At 47.5% G+C, this 20372-nt stretch overlaps 1 protein-coding gene across 1 annotated transcript in view; it reads left to right on the top strand.

The window, feature by feature from the left end:
- The window catches only part of LOC126106114 (homeobox protein H2.0-like), a 107137-nt gene extending 87924 nt beyond the window's left edge, over nt 1–19213 (top strand). Inside the window, exons 2-4 of the mRNA XM_049912360.1 lie at nt 9041–9111; nt 9160–9321; nt 19022–19213. Coding sequence (XP_049768317.1) covers nt 9041–9111; nt 9160–9321; nt 19022–19213 — 425 coding nt within the window. The remainder of the gene's footprint in view (nt 1–9040; nt 9112–9159; nt 9322–19021) is intronic.
- The last annotated feature ends 1159 nt before the right edge of the window (nt 19214–20372 follow it).

Raw genomic sequence — 20372 nt, 5'->3', positions numbered from 1 at the left:
GATACGACTCTGACAGGTGACACGTACGTAAGGATTCTCTCTGATGGCCTGCATCCATTCACGTCCATTTTGCATTCCGTCAGACTTGGGGCAATTCCAGCAGGAAAATGCGACACCCCAAACGTCCAGAATTGCTACAGAGTGGCTCCAGGAACACGCTACAAGGTATTAGGCAGGTGTACTAGTTTCTTTGGCTCTTCGTTGTATGTTTTATATATCAAACTTTTTAGAGATATGTGCGCTACAAAATGAACATATTTTTGAAAAATCGAAAAAAAATGGTTCCAATGGCTCTGAGCACTGTGGGACTTAACTTCTGTGGTCATCAGTCCCCTAGAACTTGGAACTACTTAAACCTAACTAGTCTAAGGACATCACACACACATTCACGCCCGAGGCAGGATTCGAACATTCGACCGTAGCGGTCGCGCGGTTCCAGACTGTAGCGCCTAGAACCGCTCGGCCACCCTGGCCGGCTGAAAAATCGATTTCTTTACATTTTTTACGCGCTATCTCAAACGCTCAAGGGGGAGGAGGGGGGGGGTCACTAACAAATTTTTGCCCCGGTTCGGTCCGGAAATATTGTAGAGCCGAGGCTGCGTGACGTCACCCACGGTTTAAGTTGTCTGGCGCGGGATGTACGGTTGCACAGTGGATGTGACCGGGTCGCTAGAGTCGTGGAGGAGGAGGAGGTGGAGGTGCGGAGCCGCGTGGCCAAACAGGCCTGCCCGGTTGCGTTGTTCCGGCCGGCGGTTCCCCAGGCTGTGGCGCCTCAGCACGTCCTGACTTTTACGCGCGGCGCTGTTTAGAGTACCCTCCGCCTTCCCGGAACACGAGAGGACAGGCGGCCCACACGCGCGCGACCGCAGCCGGCGCGTAAACACGGCCGAGTGGGGCCGGAGTGAGTCGGCAGGCGCCTACAGTGAGGCGGTCGCTCCGTTGGACCGGGCCAGCGGCAGCTCTCGCGAAACCCCGCAGCCTAAATTTAAACTCAGACGCTGGCGCTCTCCACACGGGGTACGGGTCGAGGCAGCGACGTCACTGCCCGGTTTTTCAGGGGGGGGCAGGTTATGTGTGCTTGGTGCCGGTCGGTATTACTTTACCGTATAGGAAAATGGAAATGAGCATTTGGCGACATTTCGCGATAATACAAAACGTGCTGCCTTTCCTTGAACTTTTTCGATGTACTCCGTCGATGTACTCCCTTTCGGGGCAGGTCCGGCCGCCATGGTGCAGGTCTTATTACATTCGAGTCCACATTGGCCGACCTGCTACCCGGATGGGAATGAAATGATGATGAAGACAACACAACACCCAGTCCCTGAGCGGAGAAAATCCCCGACCCAGCCGGGAATCAAACCCGGGCCCCTGAGGACGGCAGTCCGTCAGGCTGATCATTCTTTTCCCCTCATTTTGTTCGCTTTTTGTTCGTTGCATCTGCTCGGGGCGGACGTCGTAAGACATCCGTTTAAGTTCGTTGTTGATCGATTATCTAAGTTTTGTTTTTTTACAGAGGGCAGCAAACCCTCTGACCGAACACGCTGAGCTACCGTGCCGGCAAAAATCTCTTGCCCCGCTGGGAATCGAACCCGGTACCCCGTGCTCGGGAAGCGAGACCGCGACCTCGAGTTCACGAACTGTGGACATAAAAATCGCTCAGATGGCTCTGAGCACTGTGGGACTTAACTGCTCAGGTCATCAGTCCCATAGACTTCGAACTACTTAAACCTAACTAACCTAAGGACAACACACACATCCATGCCCGATTCAGGATTCGAACCTACGACTGTAGCGGTCTGCGGCTCCAGACTGTAGCGCCTACAACCGCTCGGTCACTCCACCCGGCAATCATTCAGCTATCGGGACGGACTCTGCCGTAATACTACAGTCTAACAAGGGACCACTTGAGTGCGAGGTCACAAGTTCAGTCTTTAGTAGGGGTCATTTGAAAGTGTTCGGTTAGCAATTATGACCGGAAAAATGCACTCACGTTCAGAAAAAAAACACTTTCAACGACTAGAGATTCGTATTCAGAGGACATGTACATTAGTATGTTCTGCAGAAATGATTAGCATTTCAACCATGTCTGCTGCCGGGTTCATGTTCAAAATCTACGAGGGTGAGTCAAACCAAAACCTTAAATTTTTTTTTAATATTATTTATTGTGCTGAAGTGGTACAAAGCTGTATCACTTTTCAACATAATCTCCCCCACGCTCAACGCAGGTCCTCCAGTACTTACAAAGTGCATAAATTCCTTTAGAAAAAAAATTCTTTTGTTAGTCCGCGCAACCACTCATGCACCGCGTGGCGTACCTCTTCATCAGAACGGAACTTCTTTCCTCCCATTGCGTCTTTGAGTGATCCAAACATATGGAAATCACTTGGGGCACGGTCTGGTGAGTGTGGTGGATGAGGAAGACACTCAAAATGCAGGTCTGTGATTGTTGCAACTGTTGTACGGGCGGTGTGGGGCCTTGCACCGTCATGTTACAAAAGGACATCTGCTGACAGCAATCCACGTCGCTTTGATTTGATTGCAGGCCGCAGATGATATTTTAGGAGATCTGTGTCTGCTGCACTGGTGACAGTGGTCCCTCTAGGCATGTAATGCTCCAAAATGACGCCTTTTTCGTCCCAAAAGAGAGTCAGCATAACCTTCCCTACTGATGGTTCTGTTCGAAACTTCTTAAGTTTTGGTGATGAGAAATGGCGCCATTCCTTGCTCGCTCTCTTCGTTTACGGTTGGTGGAAGTGAACCCAGGTTTCGTCCCCAGTAACGATTCTTGCAACAATGCCATCACCTTCTCGTTCAAAGCACCGGAGAAGTTCTTCATAAGCATCAACACGTCGTTCTCTCATTTCAGGAGTCAGCTGCCGTGGTACCCATCTTGCAGATACTGTGAAACTGGAGCACATCATGCACAATGTCGTGTGGTGACCCATGACTAATCTGTAAACATGCTGCAATGTCATTCAGTGTCACTCTGCGGTTTTCCTTCACTATGGCTTCAACTGCTGCAATGTTCTGTGGAGTCACAACTCGTTGTGCCTGACCTGGACGAGGAGGATCTTCCACTAAAGTCACACCATTTGCAAACTTCCCACTCCATTCGTAGACTTACTGCTGTCAAACATGCATCACCGTACCGGACCTTCATTCGTCGATGAATTTCAATAGGTTTCACACCTTTACTACGCGAAAACCTAATAACAGAACGTTGTTCTTCCCTGGTGCAAGTCGCAAGTGGGGCGGCCGTCTTTATACTGATACTGCGACGGTATGTGTGCATCTGCACTATGCTGCCACCTACAGGCCATTCTGCATGCTATTTGTAGCATGCTTACCAACTTACAGGATAACGGCGCGAAATATCGGTTTGTTATTACAAATTTTTCATTTGACTCACCGTCGTATATCGTGGCGCAGCGCGACCTAGCGGTAAAACGTGCCTGCGACTCTCTTTGTCGCTATAAACCAAAGGAAATGTATCCATGTGGCTTGAGCAGGATGCCTCGCAGATGTATGCGCGAACCGTACCGTCAAATCACTGAGTTTGAAATGGGGCGCTTTATTGGCATGAGATAACGTCACGCATCTATCCGGAAAATTGCTGCTCGTGTGGAACGAACTGTTTCGGCAGTGCAACGGGTGAGTGCAGAATTCTTCAGGGAAGGTTGTAGAACACTACGAGGTGGGTCCGGTCGCACCACCAAGACCACCACGCTAGAAGATCGACACCTCATCCGGATGGCATTGAAGGACATATCTGCGTCCTCCTCGGCTCTGGCGCAACAGTGGAACACATCGTAGTATACTATCACCACCACCGTCTCCGTTTATTACGGCAAGGGTTATGTGGGCATCGTCTACTTCTCTGCCCGCCTTTGACGAACGTGCAGAAACATGCCAGAAGGCAATGGCGTGTGGAAGGACGTCACCGAGAACAGGAATGGGATCAGTTAGTGTTTTCGGACGACTCCACATTCTCTTTGTTTGTAAGTGATTGCCGCATTTTGATTCGCTGCAGCCAGGAAAGTGGGGGGGAGGGGGGGGGGGAGCGGCATCACAGTGACTGCAGCTGCATAAGACATACAGCGCCAACTCAAGGCCTTACGGTGTCAGGTGCTATTGGCTACAACCACAAATCACAGTTGGTTCATCTCCAGGGCACTGTGATCAGTGTGGCCTACGTGAATGACATCCTGCGAGCCGCAAACAAACCCTTTCTGCACAACACCCCAGACGCCACTTTTCAGCAAGATAATGCACAACCACATGTTGCTGCACGAACACATGCCTGTCACAGGATGTCAGCCTTTCGCCCTGGCCCGCCAGATCACAAGACGTGCCGCCAATCGAAAATGTGTGGGATGTGATGAAATGACAGGTGCAGCACTGTGGCCCAATGCCAACCACCACAGATTAATTTTGGAACGCGTCGATGCCATCACGCATGGACAAATTATCAGGACCCATGCTAGACCCTGTGTAGCAGGACATCTCTGAACTGAGGTGATTGAAATGCTAATCATTTAAGCACAACATATAATCTACAGGTCTTGCGCACATGAACATCCTATCTCTAGACGTTCAACGTGTGCTGTTTTTTTTTCTGAGAATTAGTGCAGTAGCTGTTAATGACTCGCCACGAGCACCAGGAGGGCGAAAGTTAATGAGCATCTAGGAGGTGCAGAGATCAATCCACTATGAATTACACTTCTCATCGTCCACATTCAAGAAATTTTCAGAACAAATCATTAACTTGGACCATGAATACTGAAATAAAAAAGCGCGCAACAGTGGTCACAAAGGTTCGCACCATCAAGATGGAAGGCGAACTCACTGGGAGTTACAAACTGCGCAGGACGTCCAGCTAGCTATCCACTCTTAAAGAATGCATGTACAGTCATTTTGGTGCAACGGGGTGATGAGAACTGATAGGATGTAATGGCATGCAAGCGAATGCGAAACAGTTTGCAACGGATTGTCGTGAAACTGGCTATCCTTTGAGGCAAGGCTGCAGATAGTGTGATGGTACGTTTTATAAGCACATGAAACAACATCCAGAGGATGAATTTGTCCAATGGTTGTGCTCCAGTACTGGTGTTGCTGAGTTTCGTCTGCAGGGCGCCATCCATAAGGCGCAGTCATGGGCTCTAGCTCGCGGCTTCCAGGTTTCAGCCGCAAAGTCGTGTGTTATGCATTTCTGTCGGCGTCGTACCGTTCATCCGGACCCAGAACTTTACCTTCATGACGATCGACTCACTGTAGTGGAGACATATCGATTCTCAGGACTGGTTTTGGACGCTCGATTGACTTGGTTTCCTCATCTTCATCAGCTTAAGCAGAAGTGCTGGCAGCGCCTCAATGCTCTCCATTTGTAAGTAGGCTGTTTATGTTTTCTTATTGGCAACGTTACGTAGCGCTCTGTATGAAAATCACTGGCTGTGCTGTGTGCAGTCTGTGGCTAGTTTGCATTGTTGTCTGCCATTGTAGTGTTGGGCAGCTGGATGTGAACGGCGCGTAGCGTTGCGCAGTTGAAGGCGAGCCGCCAGCAGTGGTGGATGTGGGGAAGTGAGATGGCGGATTTTTGAGAATGGATAATCTGGAGGTGTGTCCATCAGAAACAGTACATTTGTACGAATGGATGTCATGAACTGCTATATATATTATGACTATTAAGGTAAATACATTGTTTGTTCTCTATTAAAATCTTTCATTTGTTAACTATGCCTATCAGTAGTTAGTGCCTTTCCTAGTTTGAATCTTTTATTTAGCTGGCAGTAGTGGCGCTCGCTGTATTGCAGTAGTTCGAGTAACGAAGATTTTTGTGAGGTAAGTGATTTGTGAAACGTATAGGTTAATGTTAGTCAGGGCCATTCTTTTGTAGGGATTTTTGAAAGTCAGATTGCGTTGCGCCAAAAATATTGTGTCAGTTTAAGCACAGTCATGTATAATTTTTCTAAGGGGACTTTGCATATGGCGACCCTGCCAGGATCCATATGCAACGTCCCCTTAGAAAAATTATACATGACTGTGCTTAAACTGACACACAATATTTTTGGCGCAACGCAATCTGACTTTCAAAAATCCCTACAAAAGAATGGCCCTGACTAACATTAACCTATACCTTTCACAAATCACTTACCTCACAAAAATCTTCGTTACTCGAACTACTGCAATACAGCGAGCGCCACTACTGCCAGCTAAATAAATATTCAAACTATGGAAGGCACTAACTACTGATAGGCATAGTTAGCAAATGAAAGATTTTAATAGAGAACAAACAATGTATTTACCTTAATAATTATAATATATATAGCAGTTCATGACATCCATTCGTACAAATGTACTGTTTCTGATGGACACACCTCCAGATTATCCATTCTCAAAAATCCGCCATCTCACTTCCCCACATCCACCACTGCTGGTGGCTCGCCTTTAACTGCGAAACGCTACGTGCTGTTCACATCCAGCTGCCTAACGCTACAATGGCAGACAACAATGCAAACTAGCCACAGACTGCACACAGCACAGCCAGTGATTTTCATACAGAGCGCTACGTAACGTTGCCAATAAGAAAACATAAACAACCTACTTACACATTGCCTGAGCAACACCAGTTGGGATGCAGATCGCTCTACGCTGCTGCAGCTCTACAGAGCCCTCGTCCAACCACAATTGGAGTGTGGTTAATGGCTCGGCAGCGCTCTCAGCGTTGCATTTACTCGACCCTGTGTACCATTGTGGGGTTCGACTAGCGACAGGAGCTTTTAGGACGAGTCCAATGACCAGATTACTGGTGGAGGCTGGTGGTCCTCTACTGCAGACGAGACATGCACAACTGCTCCCCTGAGCATCCGAATTTCCGCCTCCTTTTCCCGCCCGTGGCAGTCCATTTCCCGCATTGGCGGTCCAGGTCGTGGCTAACGATTGCGGTTCGTGTGCGGTCCCTTCTCTCCGAACTGCAGTCCTTCTTCCCTTTACCACCTCTACTTGCGATCCGACCACGTACGCCTCCATGGTGTACGCCTCAGCCGTAGCTTCTTCTGGACCTTTCACGTGGCCCTAAGGACTCCATCAACGCTGCGGTTCTCCACTGTCACTTCCTCTCGATTCTTGACGTGTTCCGGGGCTCTGAAGTGGTTTACACCTATGGTTCGATGGCTGATGGTCACGTAGGCTTTGCGTATGTTCATGGAGGACGTATTGAACAGCACTCCTTGCCAGATGGCTGCAATGTTTTCACTGTAAAGCTGGCGGCCATATCTCGTGCCCTTGAGCACATCCGCTCGTGCCCTGGCGTGTCATTTATGCTGTGTATACTGAGTCATTGAGCAGCCTACAAGCTATCGACCAGTGCTACCCTCGCCATCCTCTGGTAACGTCCATCCAGGAGTCCATCGATGCCCTCGAACAGTCCCATCGTTCATTGGTATTTGTGTGGATCCATGGACACGTCGGAATTCCAGGCAACGAACTTGCCGACAGGCTGAACAAACAGGCGACGCGGAACCGCTTCTGGAGGTGGGCATCTCCAAAGCTGACCTGCATTCTGTCTTACGCCGCAGGGTTTTTAGGCTTTGGGACAGAGAATGGCATAACAGTACGCACAACAACCTGCGTGTCATTAGGGAGATGACGACTGTTTGGAAGTCTTCCATGCGGTCCTCTCGCAGGGAATCAGTTGTCCTCTGCCGGCTGCGCATTGGCCATACATGCCTAACGCATGGTCGCCTACTCCGTCGCGAGGGCCCACCTCTGTGTCGCTGTGACTCACAAATGACAGTCATCCACTTCTTGCTGGACTGCCCACTTTTAGCCGTTCTTCGGCGGACTTTTAACTTTCCCAGCTCCCTACCTTCGGTGTTGGACGACGATGCCTCAGCAGCAGCTTTAGCTTCAAGTTTTATCTGTGAGAGTGGGTTCTGTACTTCTATGTAGGTTTTAGCACATGTCGTTTGTCCCTCTGCGTCCTCCACCCTAGTGCTTTTAGGGTGGAAGTTTTAATGTGTTGCAGAGTGACTGGCTCCTCCTTTTTATTCTCGTGGTCGGCCAGCCACTGTAATCTGCTTTCTTGTTTTACTCTCTTTTGTTTCTAGCGTCTCTGTTGTTTTCTTGTCCTATTTTTCCTTTTAGTGTTCGCTGCCTTTCCTTCGTTCTTGTGGTTTTTCCTTTTTTTCCGTTTTGTGTTATATGTCTCGTCCGTTTCTCATACTTGTGGCATTGTTTTATTAGGAACAAGGGACCGATGACCTCGTAGTTTGGTCCCTTCCCCCCTCTTTTTGTTTTAATTGTATTAAGTTTGAATACTATGTCCCAATATAACTGCAGCCACTAGTAGTGAATCTCCGCCCCTAGCTTACACAGCAACATGAGTGTGCTACCCACCTTACACGTCCCGGAAGGAGAGACACGTGAAGTTTGCCGCTGCGAAGAGACTTTGCGTATGCACTGTATATTATTACTGAGCGTAATAAAACATATATTTACAACTGACAAGTTAATTTTGTTGTGAAATATATATACTATAGTTACTAAAAATGACAGCCATGAATAAACAATTTATCTTTTACTTACTTGCTGATGGTTTGTGTGTGTGTGTGTGTGTGTGTGTGTGTGTGTGTTGTACAAATCTGCCGGCCGCTGTGGCCTTAGCAGTTAAGTCCCATAAGATTTCACACACATTTTACAGTTTATTGTGCGTAGTGCTATTACAACAATGACATTAACATTTAGAGGTATAATTAAAATTTTGCCTTATGATGGCTCTAGTGTTCCTCCAGCCTCGCCACTTTGGAACACCTCATTCTTAACCAACCATTGTCGCAGCCTCCTTTATTCCCCCATCTTCTTCGTGTAGTTCTTAGTTATGACAGCATGATAATTATGTTTAGCTAATTGCGAAATAATTATGCATAGTTCTTATAGAATCTTATTATTTGATGTTCCAGTTGTATGTATCAGAAATAATCGTTGAAATGGCTGGTCGAGTGTTAGTGTGGGTTTGGAGTGTGACAGTGTGGTGTGCCGGTAGTCCTGCAGCTGTCCGAGGGCCACGGCTCGCCGCCCGCAGTCTCCGGCGCCCTGCACGTGCACGCGGGGGCGGTAGGCGGGGGCGGCGGCGGCGGGGGCGGTGCGGGGACGGCAGGCGGCGGTGGCGCGGCCGGGGGCGGCAAGCGCAAGCGGTCGTGGTCGCGCGCTGTCTTCTCCAACCTGCAGCGCAAGGGCCTGGAGAAGCGCTTCCAGCTGCAGAAGTACATCACCAAGCCGGACCGGCGGCAGCTCGCCGCCACGCTCGGCCTCACCGATGCGCAGGTAAGGCACGGTACAATTCACTACAACAAGCACACTCCAAAGCACAATATGGTACAGCACGCTACAGTACACTACAGCACGCTATAGTTCACTACAGCATGCTGCGGTTCACTACAGCATGCTACAGTTCACTACAGCACACTACAGTTCACTACAGCACGCTACGGTTCACTACAGCACGCTACGGTTCACTACAGCACGCTACGGTTCGCTACAGCACGCTACGGTTCACCACAGCACGCTAAAGTTCACCACAGCACGCTACGGCTCACCACAGCACGCTACGGTTCACCACAGCACGCTACGGCTCGCTACAGCACGCTACGGTTCACCACAGCACGCTACGGTTCACCACAGCACGCTACGGTTCACCACAGCACGCTACGGTTCGCTACAGCACACTACAGTTCACCACAGCAAGCTACGGTTCACCACAGTACGCTACAGTTCACTACAGCACGCTACGGTTCACTACAACACGCTACAGTTCACTACAACACGCTACGGTTCACTACAGCACGCTAAAGTTCACCACAGCACGCTACGGCTCACCACAGCACACTACGGTTCACCACAGCACGCTACGGTTCACCACAGCACGCTACGGTTCACCACAGCACGCTACGGTTCGCTACAGCACGCTACGGTTCACCACAGCACGCTACAGTTCACCACAGCACGCTACGGTTCGCCACAGCACGCTACGGTTCACCACAGCACGTTACAGTTTACCACAACACACTACAGTTCACTGCAGCATAGTGCAGCACGATACAGCACGCTGCAGCTCACTGTAACACAGTACAGTGCACTACAGTAATGCTCACTATTGCACAGTGCAGCATGGTACAGCACACCACAGCCAACAACAGCCCACTACAGTTCACTGCAGCAGAGCACAGGTCACTGCAGCATGCTACAGCTCACTACACCACAGTGCAACTCACTAAACCACATTACAGCTCACTACAGCATGATAGAGCTCCCTACAGCACGGTACAGCATGGTACAGCAACCGCAGTAAAGCTCATGTCAGATCTGTAGAGTGTGTTGCAACACACTACAGCGCTGTACAGCACTGGCAAGCTGACTATAGCGTGGTACAGAACACTAATGCCTCGTACAGCTCTTTAGACCACAGTACAGTCTAATAGAAATGCAAACAGGTACCAGCCACTGCCAGTGTGCAGTGTGGCAGCCAACCGCTGACAATTGGCTGTGTTCTCGCCATGTCAGGCTTGCAGAAGGGGCCACGTTCCCCATTATCTGTGCATACTTCATTGATTTCCCAAAGACTAAAAACGAAGCCTGAATCGTTCAGTCATAATTAGGACAAATGTTTTCGTTTAGAGTAGAATATTATTTTATCATGAAGGTATTGCAGATGGTAGCAAAAAATCCGTTTGACTCTACCAGTGTTTTCAACCTCGGCAAAATGAGAAATCTTGTGAGGAAAAACCTGAATGAAAAACAGAAAAAGTACTTAAAGTGAGCTGTACGAAATGCAATGTGTCTGAAGTGTAATTTCGTAAGTTACTATTAGTTTCTGGCGAGCTCTTCATAAGTAACACAGAAAGCTTTCAGATGTGACGTGTAGTGTCTCTTGTAAGAACAGTAAACAGCAGTTTCCAGTTACAACATATGTATTTTAGATTATCCATGTCTTTTGGCTATACATGCTGTTTCAGGACTTCTGTGTATGCTAACTTTTAGCATACCACAAGGGCCTTAACAAACTGTTTGAAACCAGCTGTTACCTGCGGTTGTGCCTGCATATCGTTAGGTTGTGATGAGTGATGATGAAAAGTAAACTGTTGATATGCAATGACTTCCCTTGCCCTGGCGTGTCTGACCGTTCGGGTAGTCCTAGTTCTGATATGTGCCTCCCACTCCAATGCTCTAATACACGACACGGTTGCATGCACAACGTCGCTGCCGAACAGTACATGCTGAGAGGTGTTGGCAGGAGCGTGCAGCTAAGCATTGTGCTGCTGAAGTAGCAATACACTGAGGTGTCAAAAGTCATGGCATACCTGCTAGTGACGTGTTGGGTCTCCTTTTACCCGGTGTAGTGCAGTAATTCGACGTGGCATGGACTCAACACGATGCCGGCAGCCCCTGCAGAAATACTGGGCCATGCTGCCCCTATAGCTGTCGGTACTTATTGCGAAAGTGTTTTTATTCACGAACGACCTCCGAATTACTTCCCATAAATGTCTGATGGTTGGCCAGTTCATTCACTCGAATTATCCAGTATGTTCCTCAAACCAACTGCGAACAATTGTGGCCTGGCGACATGGCACATTGTTATCCACAAAAATTCCATCATTGTTTGGGAACATGAAGTCCGTGAATGACTGTTAATGGCCTCCAAGTGGACGAACATAAACATTTCCAGTCAACGATCGGCTCAGTTGGATCACAGGACTCAGTTCATTCCATGTAAACACAACCTGCACTATTACAGAACCTACACCAGCTTGCACAGTGTCTTGTTGACATTTTGAGTCCATGGCTTCGTGAGGCCTGCGCCACTCTCGAATTCTATCATGAGGTCTTACCAACCGAAATCGGGATGCATCTGACAATGCCACTGTTTTCCAGTCTGGGGTCCAACTGTAATACAGGGTGATTCAAAAAGAATACCACAACTTTAAAAATGTGTATTTAATGAAAGAAACATAATATAACCTTCTGTTATACATCATTACAAAGAGTATTTAAAAAGGTTTTTTTCACTCAAAAACAAATTCAGAGATGTTCAATTTGGCCCCCTCCAGACACTCGAGCAATATCAACCCGATACTCCAACTCGTTCCACACTCTCTGTAGCATATCAGGCGTAACACTTTGGATGGCTGCTGTTGTTTCTCGTTTCAAATCATCAATGGTGGCTGGGAGAGGTGGCCAAAACACCATATCCTTAACATACCACCATAAGAAAAAATCGCAGGGGGTAAGATCAGGGCTTCTTGGAGGCCAGTGATGAAGTGCTCTGTCACGGGCTGCCTGGCGGCCGATCCATCACCTCGGGTAGTTGACGTTCAGGTTTCATAACTAACCTTTTTCGTAGGACTCTCCATACAGTTGATTGTGGAATTTGCAGCTCTCTGCTAGCTCTGCGAGTCGATTTTCCTGGGCTGCGAACAAATGCTTGCTGGATGCGTGCTACATTTTCATCACTCGTTCTCGGCCGTCCAGAACTTTTCCCTTTGCACAAACACCCATTCTCTGTAAACTGTTTATACCAACGTTTAATACACCACCTATCAGGAGGTTTAACACCATACTTCGTTCGAAATGCACGCTGAACAACTGTCGTCGATTCACTTCTGCCGTACTCAATAACACAAAAAGCTTTCTGTTGAGCGGTCGCCATCTTAGCATTAACTGACGCTGACGCCTAGTCAACAGCGCCTCAAGCGAACAAATGTACAACTAAATGAAACTTTATAGCTCCCTTAATTCGCCGACAGATAGTGCTTACCTCTGCCTTTTGTCGTTTCAGAGTTTTAAATTCCTAAAGTTGTGGTATTCTTTTTGAAACACCCTGTATATTGATTATTCCTTGCTACTGTAGTGTTATGAAGCTGTGAGGAAGGACGACAGGCGTTCCAAGACGCGGAAGCAGAGACGATGCTGAGGGCAGACGAAACTAGGAGAGATATTGTTACATGAAGTAAACCGTAAGGGGAGAGCCTTGCGAAAATGCAGACGCCCACAGACCCGGTCCCAGGGCGTTAGTCACTCTTCAAGGAATTAACATGTAACTTCATATGTCGTCTAGACGATGTGGTAGGATGCCACCGTAGAACTTTGTAACCAACAGGCACGTAGTAGCGTATAAAGCCAGCTTGGTACCAGCCGTGAGAACAGCAACGTCAGCAGGCTCACAGTGGTTAGAGAGAAAACGCCAAAAACTGTTGACCCAGCAATCCCTACTCCGGGGAGACCGAGGGGCGGGGCTAAATGAAGTGTAACAATAATGTTGCAAGCCTTATTTGGCAGAGCAGTTACTTTTAGCTTTCAGCTGAACAATGTTGATACCAAATACGCACTTAGTTACATCCCTGCCTTAGGAGCAGTAGAGGGGACCTAACTAAACCGTTATTGGCAGGCGCCTGCAAGAGACCTGCGCGATTGGCTGGGTGGCTTAAAGTGGGAAAACGGGCGCGTAATTTGTCCCAGATTTCTTTAGCATTCTTGCACGTTAAGACGAGTTCTGCAACAGGTTTACTTAGCGCACTTGCTATAAGACTTGCTGCATTTGCGTCGTCCTTGAGCCATTCCACATACGCTTCTTTTTGTTCACTTGTCGCATCTTGTGGCAACTCTACACGTTCACGTGTACCTTTAATAATATCTTCTAGTCCATATGAACGTAGCACCATAGAAATATGCCATTTCCATTTGGCCCAGTCGTCAGGTCCTTCAAGCTTATCAATACTGACCTTATAATCGCCGCTAGCAGTCATGTTTCTTTACAGACATACGCTCATTTCAAATATTGTTTTAATTAAACTATGTTGTTTGCCTTTACACGTGTACTGGGCCCATAACCTGATGAAAAATATTATTTAAAGGCAAGAAAACATTTTATTAGCTTTGTAATTACACCCTGGATACGGAAAAACAACACATTTACTGTAAGAAAAACACAGAAGTTACACACAAGCCAAGAATAAAGATATTGACAGCAGAGTCATGGAGCAGCACATAAATATAGACGTCAAGGAATTTTTTCTTTTCTTTTAACAAAGAGAACAAGGACCCTGCTTGGTAACAATGTCTGGGGGCAATGAGGACACAATCGCCCTGAATTTAACTGATTATTATTTGAATAAAGTTCATTAATCAAATCACATTCCGTTGTGCTGCTGGGTTAGCCGTTAATACTCTCTACCAATGAACAGTCTGACTTTAGTGCTGTGCGTGCGACGAAACTCGGAGACGACGACGAATCTGTGTTGCTGGAACTGCTGCTGTTGTTGAAAACGGTACCATCTTGTGGGGCCACAGCTAATTACAGGAATGGGCAATCGTAATTAATACAGCCTCTTCCGCCCGTCCACTGTCCTTCCTCCTGCTACTAGCCATCTGGCTGGCGCGCGTACACGATGCCGCCGAAATGGTACTCTCTACTACGAGAGCGTTAACACCACACTTCCGCACACTACAAGCGCTGGAAATCGTCTCCCGCTCTCTCCGCGCGCTCTGTGCAACAACCCCTTACCCAAAGATCTTACAACGCACAATCACTGCTATTATCGTTGCTAGGTTGCTACTCAATGCAAATAACATTTCCTCTGGCTTTTTCCCAGAGCTTATAAGTTTCACAGTAAAACACAGATAAATACAATAAAACGTCAACAGACTTCTACCTAAATGTACACATACAGTGAAGCAATGTCCTTACTTATTAAAAAGAAAGCATTTAAATTAAAACTTTTACATACAGTTAAAAAAATTATACATCGGTAGCAGGTGTCATGCATCCTGCATTTTCTATGTTACAAAGTAACTGAATGTTCGCCCCTATTTTGACTGTATAAGAGGTGGTATTCTTCCTACATGTCGGTCAGGGGGCGTGAAGATTGCATAATGTTACTGTGAATCTGGTTGCAGCAGTAAAATAAAAGTGGAAATTTAGACGGCTGAAGGTGTTTTGATTTGACAGTTACACTGAACAGCCGAGGTCACTGAACCATCTTGTACACTACTGGACATTAAAATTGCTACACCACGAAGACGACGTGCTAGAGACACGAAATTTAACCGACAGGAAGAAGATGCTGTGACATGCAAATGATTAGCTTTTCAGAGCATTCACACAAGGTTGGCGCCGGTGGCGACACCTACAACGTGCTGACATGAGGACAGTTTCCAACCGATTTCTCATACACGAACAGCAGTTGACCGGCGTTGCCTGGTGAAACGTTGTTGTGATGCCTCGTGAAAGGAGGAGAATTGCGTACCATCACGTTTCCGACTTTGATAAAGGTCGGATTGTAGCCTATCGCGATTGCGGTTTATCGTATCGCGACATTGCTGCTCGCGTTGGTCGAGATCCAATGATTGCTAGCATAATATGGAATCGATGGCTTCAGGAGGGTAATACGGAACGCCGTGATGGATCCCAACGGCCTCGTATCACTAGCAGTCGAGATGACAGGCATCTTATCCGCATGGCTGTAACGGATCGTGCAGCCACGTCTCGATCCCTGAGTCAACAGATGGGGACATTTGCAAGACAATAATCATCTGCTCGAACACTTCGACGACGTTTGCAGCAGCATGGACTACCAGCTCGAAGACCGTGACTGAGGTTACCCTTGACGCTGCATCACAGACAGGAGCGCCTGCGATGGTGTACTCAACGACGAACCTGGGTGCACGAATGGCAAAACGTCATTTTTTCGGATGAATCCAGGTTCTGTTTACAGCATCATGATGGTCGCACCCGTGTTTGGCGACATCGCGGTGAACGCACATTGGAAGCGTGTATTCGTCATCGCTATACTGGCGTATCACCCGGCGTGATGGTATGGGGTGCCATTGGTTACACGTCTCGGTCACCTCTTGTTCGCATTTACGCCACTTTGAACAGTGGACATTACATTTCAGATGATTTACGACTCGTGGCTCTACCCTTCTTTCGATGCCTGCGAAAACCTACATTTCAGCATGATAATGCACGACCGCATGTTGCAGGTCCTGTATGGGCCTTTCTGGATACAGAAAATGTTCGACTGCTGCCCTGGCCAGCACATTCTCCAGATCTCTCACGAACTGAAAAGGTCTGGTCAGTGGTGACCGAGAAACTGGCTCGTCACAATACGCCAGTCACTATTCTTGATGAACTGTGGTATCGTGTTGAAGCTGCATGGGCAGCTGCACCTGTACACGCCATCCAAACTCTGTCTGACTCAATGCCCAGGCGCATCAAGGCCGTTATTACGGCCAGAGGTGGTTGTTGTGGGTACTGATTTCTCAGGATGTATGCACCCAAATTGCTTGAAAATGTTGTGATGTACAGACGGTAGCAGAGCCAGGATGGGGAATGTGTAGGCACATTTATTTGGTCCAAGCCTTGTTGACACAAATTTATTATTTAACAATAATTGGTTTACATCCAAGTTAATACAATTAACAGTTTAAAAGGAAATTTTATCAATTATTTTTTTAAACATTCTCTAGAAGAACATGCAGCCCCACTCTGAAAGATTACATAAAGGTACTGTTAGTGAAGGGTATATTATGTCGTACAATAGTGCAACATGTACAAATATTAACAATTACACCAGTGAAATATTGAACATGTGATTTGTACTACATGTCAATCTAACCTTAAAAAAATCCAATTTGGCAAAAGTGGAACAAATTCCCTACTGCCTGCTTAAAAAAAATGTGGCAATGATAATCAGTTTTTTTTTTTTACCTCCTGATTTCACTTAAGCTTACGTAAACCCTACACAAATGTCACTTATTTTTCTCTCACGTGACATCAGTTCACCTTTCGTGACAAATACACAAAATTCCTAAATTATTTTATATCAGTTAAGTAAGCTACAAGACAGAAATAACATTAACGATTGGTGACATGAGTAAACACCGTCAAATTTTCAATTTCACGACGGTTGTGTTATCTACCAAATTTTCATTTAAATACTCTCCCCACGTGTTCCAAAATCAGTTCAGTCAGTCTCGATGAGAAACACAACTGAATACACAAATATCAAGAAATGGATGCGTTTATTCCAAGCAATATTAGTAGAATTAAGAGATTTGCAATTTAAACGCACCAATTTTAACAAAGTCTAATGTAATAATAATTTGGACAGAACTTTCATAAAATGATCGATGATAGTGGACATCGTGCCATACACTATGAAACAAATTAAGAATTATTCACAGTAGACACCTGGCACATGATGATATTCTCTGAAGTATTTCAAATCACAAACTGATGGCTACAAGTACCAACCACATAATAAGTAATGATCATAAATATAATAAAAGTACAAGAAAATTTCGGCCTTAGCCAGATGACGAGCACCACACCAATGCAGTTTCCTGTTACACTCGAGTGCTAGGCCCAACAAACAACAGCTGGTCATGGAGAACCACGCTAAGCGAGCGAGCATTCCATCCTCCCCACATGCTCGCAAACAGCCACACTCGTCGCAGTCCTTACTCGGCAGGCACCAGTTGACTGCCCGCCGCTTCCGTCCTGTCGCCATATACCCTCCGAGCCGTCCTCCCAAAACTGTTGCTTCGCGCACCAGCGCCCACAGCGCTCAGCGATCACGCCATCGCTGCGGCGAAAACAAGTGAAATAATCTCGCAGGTAAATCAAATGAGCTGAGCCGTGACACGGCTCAAATGTAATCACATGTCAGTTCTAGTATAATATATTTGTCCAGTGAATACCCATTTATCATCTGCATTTCTTCTTGATGTAGCAATTTTAATGGGCAGTAGTGTATAAAGGTGGACGAACAAACAACACATTTGTAAAGCAAGCTGGTGTCACGTCTCGCTGGGCAAACTGCTCTGGCCGACTTCAGTCAACTGAGTGCAGTTGATGTGGTTCTTGTGACGCAAGAAGCGCCTGTACTGACAAGGGAACCTCCCCATCGCACCCCCTTCAGATTTAGTTATAAGTTGGCACAGTGGATAGGCCTTGAAAAACTGAACACAGATCAATCGAGAAAACAGAAAGAAGTTGTGTGGAACTGTGAAAAAAGAAGCAAAATATACAAACTGAGTAGTCCATGCGCAAGATAAGCAACAACAAGGAACCAATAAGCTCACGGTTGCCGTGGCCCCGTGGTTAGCGTGCGCAGTTGCGGATATAGAGGTCATTGGTTCAAGCCTTCCCTCCGGTGAAAATTTTACCATTTTATTTTCAGTTTATGTGACATACGCTTATGTTTTCATCACTTTTTTAGGAGTGATTATTACATCCACAAGAAAACCTAAATCGGGCAAGGTAGAAGAATCTTTTGACCCATTCGCCAAGTGTACAAGTCAGGTGGGTCGACAACATATTCCTCTCATGTGACGGACATGCCGTCACCAGTGTCGTATGGAATATATCAGACGTGTTTTCCTGTGGAGAAATCGGTTGACCTATGACCTTGCGATCAAATGTTTTCGGATCTCATTGGAGAGGCACGTCCTTTCGTCTACTAATCACACGGTTTTGCGGTGCGGTCGCAAAACACAGACACTAAACTTATTACAATAAACAGAGACGTCAATGAACGAACGGACAGATCATAACTTTGCGAAAATAAAGAAAGTAAAATTTTTACCCAAGGGAGGACTTGAACCATGGACCTCTCATTTCGCAGCTGCTCACGCTAACCACGAGACCACGATGCTCCTAGCCCTACACTGTCCTTGATGTTGCATATGTTCCACATAGTCTACTCAGTTTGTATATTTTGCTTATTTTTTCATAGTTCCACACAATTTCTTCCTGCTTTCTCGATTGATCTGTGTATAGTTTTTCAAGGCCTATCGAATGTGCCAACTTATAACTAAATCTGAGGGGGGGTGCGATGGGGAAGTTCCCTTGTTAGCACCTCTGATACGAGTTACGTCCCCGGAGAGACGGCGCGGACGGAGTCCAGTGCGCTGCGCAGTGCCCGGAGCCCGCTCTCGGCTGAGACGGCGGCGCGTGTTGTGGGTGCAGGTGAAGGTGTGGTTCCAGAACCGGCGCATGAAGTGGCGCCACAGCAGGGAGGCGAAGGCGGCGTCCGCGCCGGCGCCCGCCCCCGCCGCCCCCGCCACCGGAGACGCCGCCGTCGACTCCACGCAGCGCGACCCGCCCGACGGCGACGGCGACGCGGCGCTGGTGGACGTGCAGGCCATCGACAGCGGCTGACGCCGGCGCTCGCGGCGTGGCAGGTGGGTGCCGCCAGCATCTGGACAGTCTAGCGGGGAAGCGGGGGCCAGCGCCGAGCTCCTCCGCTGCCGGCACTGAGACTCCCCTTTTGCCTTTCGCGCTCAACTGCTCTACCGACTGACGTTCCAGGAGCGCTAGTCTTGCAAGTGTCGCAGGAGAGCTTCTGGGAAGTTGAAATGTAAAAGACGAGTTACTGGCGAAACTAAAGCAGTGAGGATGGTCCTGAGCCATACTTGGGTAGTTCAGTCAGTAGAGCTTTTGCCTATGAAAAGCAAAGGTCCCGACTTCGAGTCTCGATACAGCACACAGTTTTAATCTGCCAGGAAATATCGTATCAGTGCGCACTCCGCTGAAGAGTGAAAATTTCATTCTGGAAACCTATCCGCTGTCACACAAACTGTTAAACAAGTTTCCAGAATGAAATTTTCACTCTGCAGCGGAGTGTGCACTGATACGAAATTTCAAAATATAGGACACAAGAGCCGGCCGCAGTGGCTGTGTGGTTCTAGGCGCTCCAGTCCGGAGCCGCGCTGCTGCTACGGTCGCAGGTTCGAATCCTGCCTCGGGCATGGGTGTGTGTGATGTCCTTAGGATAGTTAGGTTTAAATAGTTCTAAGTTCTAGGGGACTGATGACTACAGCAGTTGAGTCCCATAGTGCTCAGAGCCATTTGAACCATTTTGTAGGACACAAGGTACTGGCGGAAGTAAAGCAGTGAGGACGAGTTATGCATCGTACTCGGGTAGCTCAGTCACTAGATCATTTGTCTGCGAAAGGCAAAGGTCCCGAATTCGAGTCTCGGTACGGCACACAGTTTTAATCTGCCAGGAAGTTTCGTATCGATGCACAGTCCGCTGCAGAGTGAAAATTTCATTCTGGAAACTTGTTTAACAGTTTGTGAGACAGTAGGCAGGTTTCCAGAATGAAAATTTCACTCTGCAGCAGACTGTGCACTGATACGATATTTCCCAGCAGATTAAAACTGTGTACCGGACCGAGACTCGAATTCGGGACCTTCGCCATTCGCAGGCAAATGCTCTAGCGACTGAGCTACCCAACTACGATGCACAACTCGTCCTCACTGCTAGTACCTTGTGCCCTAAATTTTAAAGTTTCCAGAAGCACTCCTGCAGAGCTTG

Source organism: Schistocerca cancellata, chromosome 10 (genome assembly GCF_023864275.1).
Source record: "Schistocerca cancellata isolate TAMUIC-IGC-003103 chromosome 10, iqSchCanc2.1, whole genome shotgun sequence".
Classification (NCBI taxonomy): domain Eukaryota; kingdom Metazoa; phylum Arthropoda; class Insecta; order Orthoptera; family Acrididae; genus Schistocerca; species Schistocerca cancellata.
This window is presented reverse-complemented; position numbering and strand designations above follow the sequence as displayed.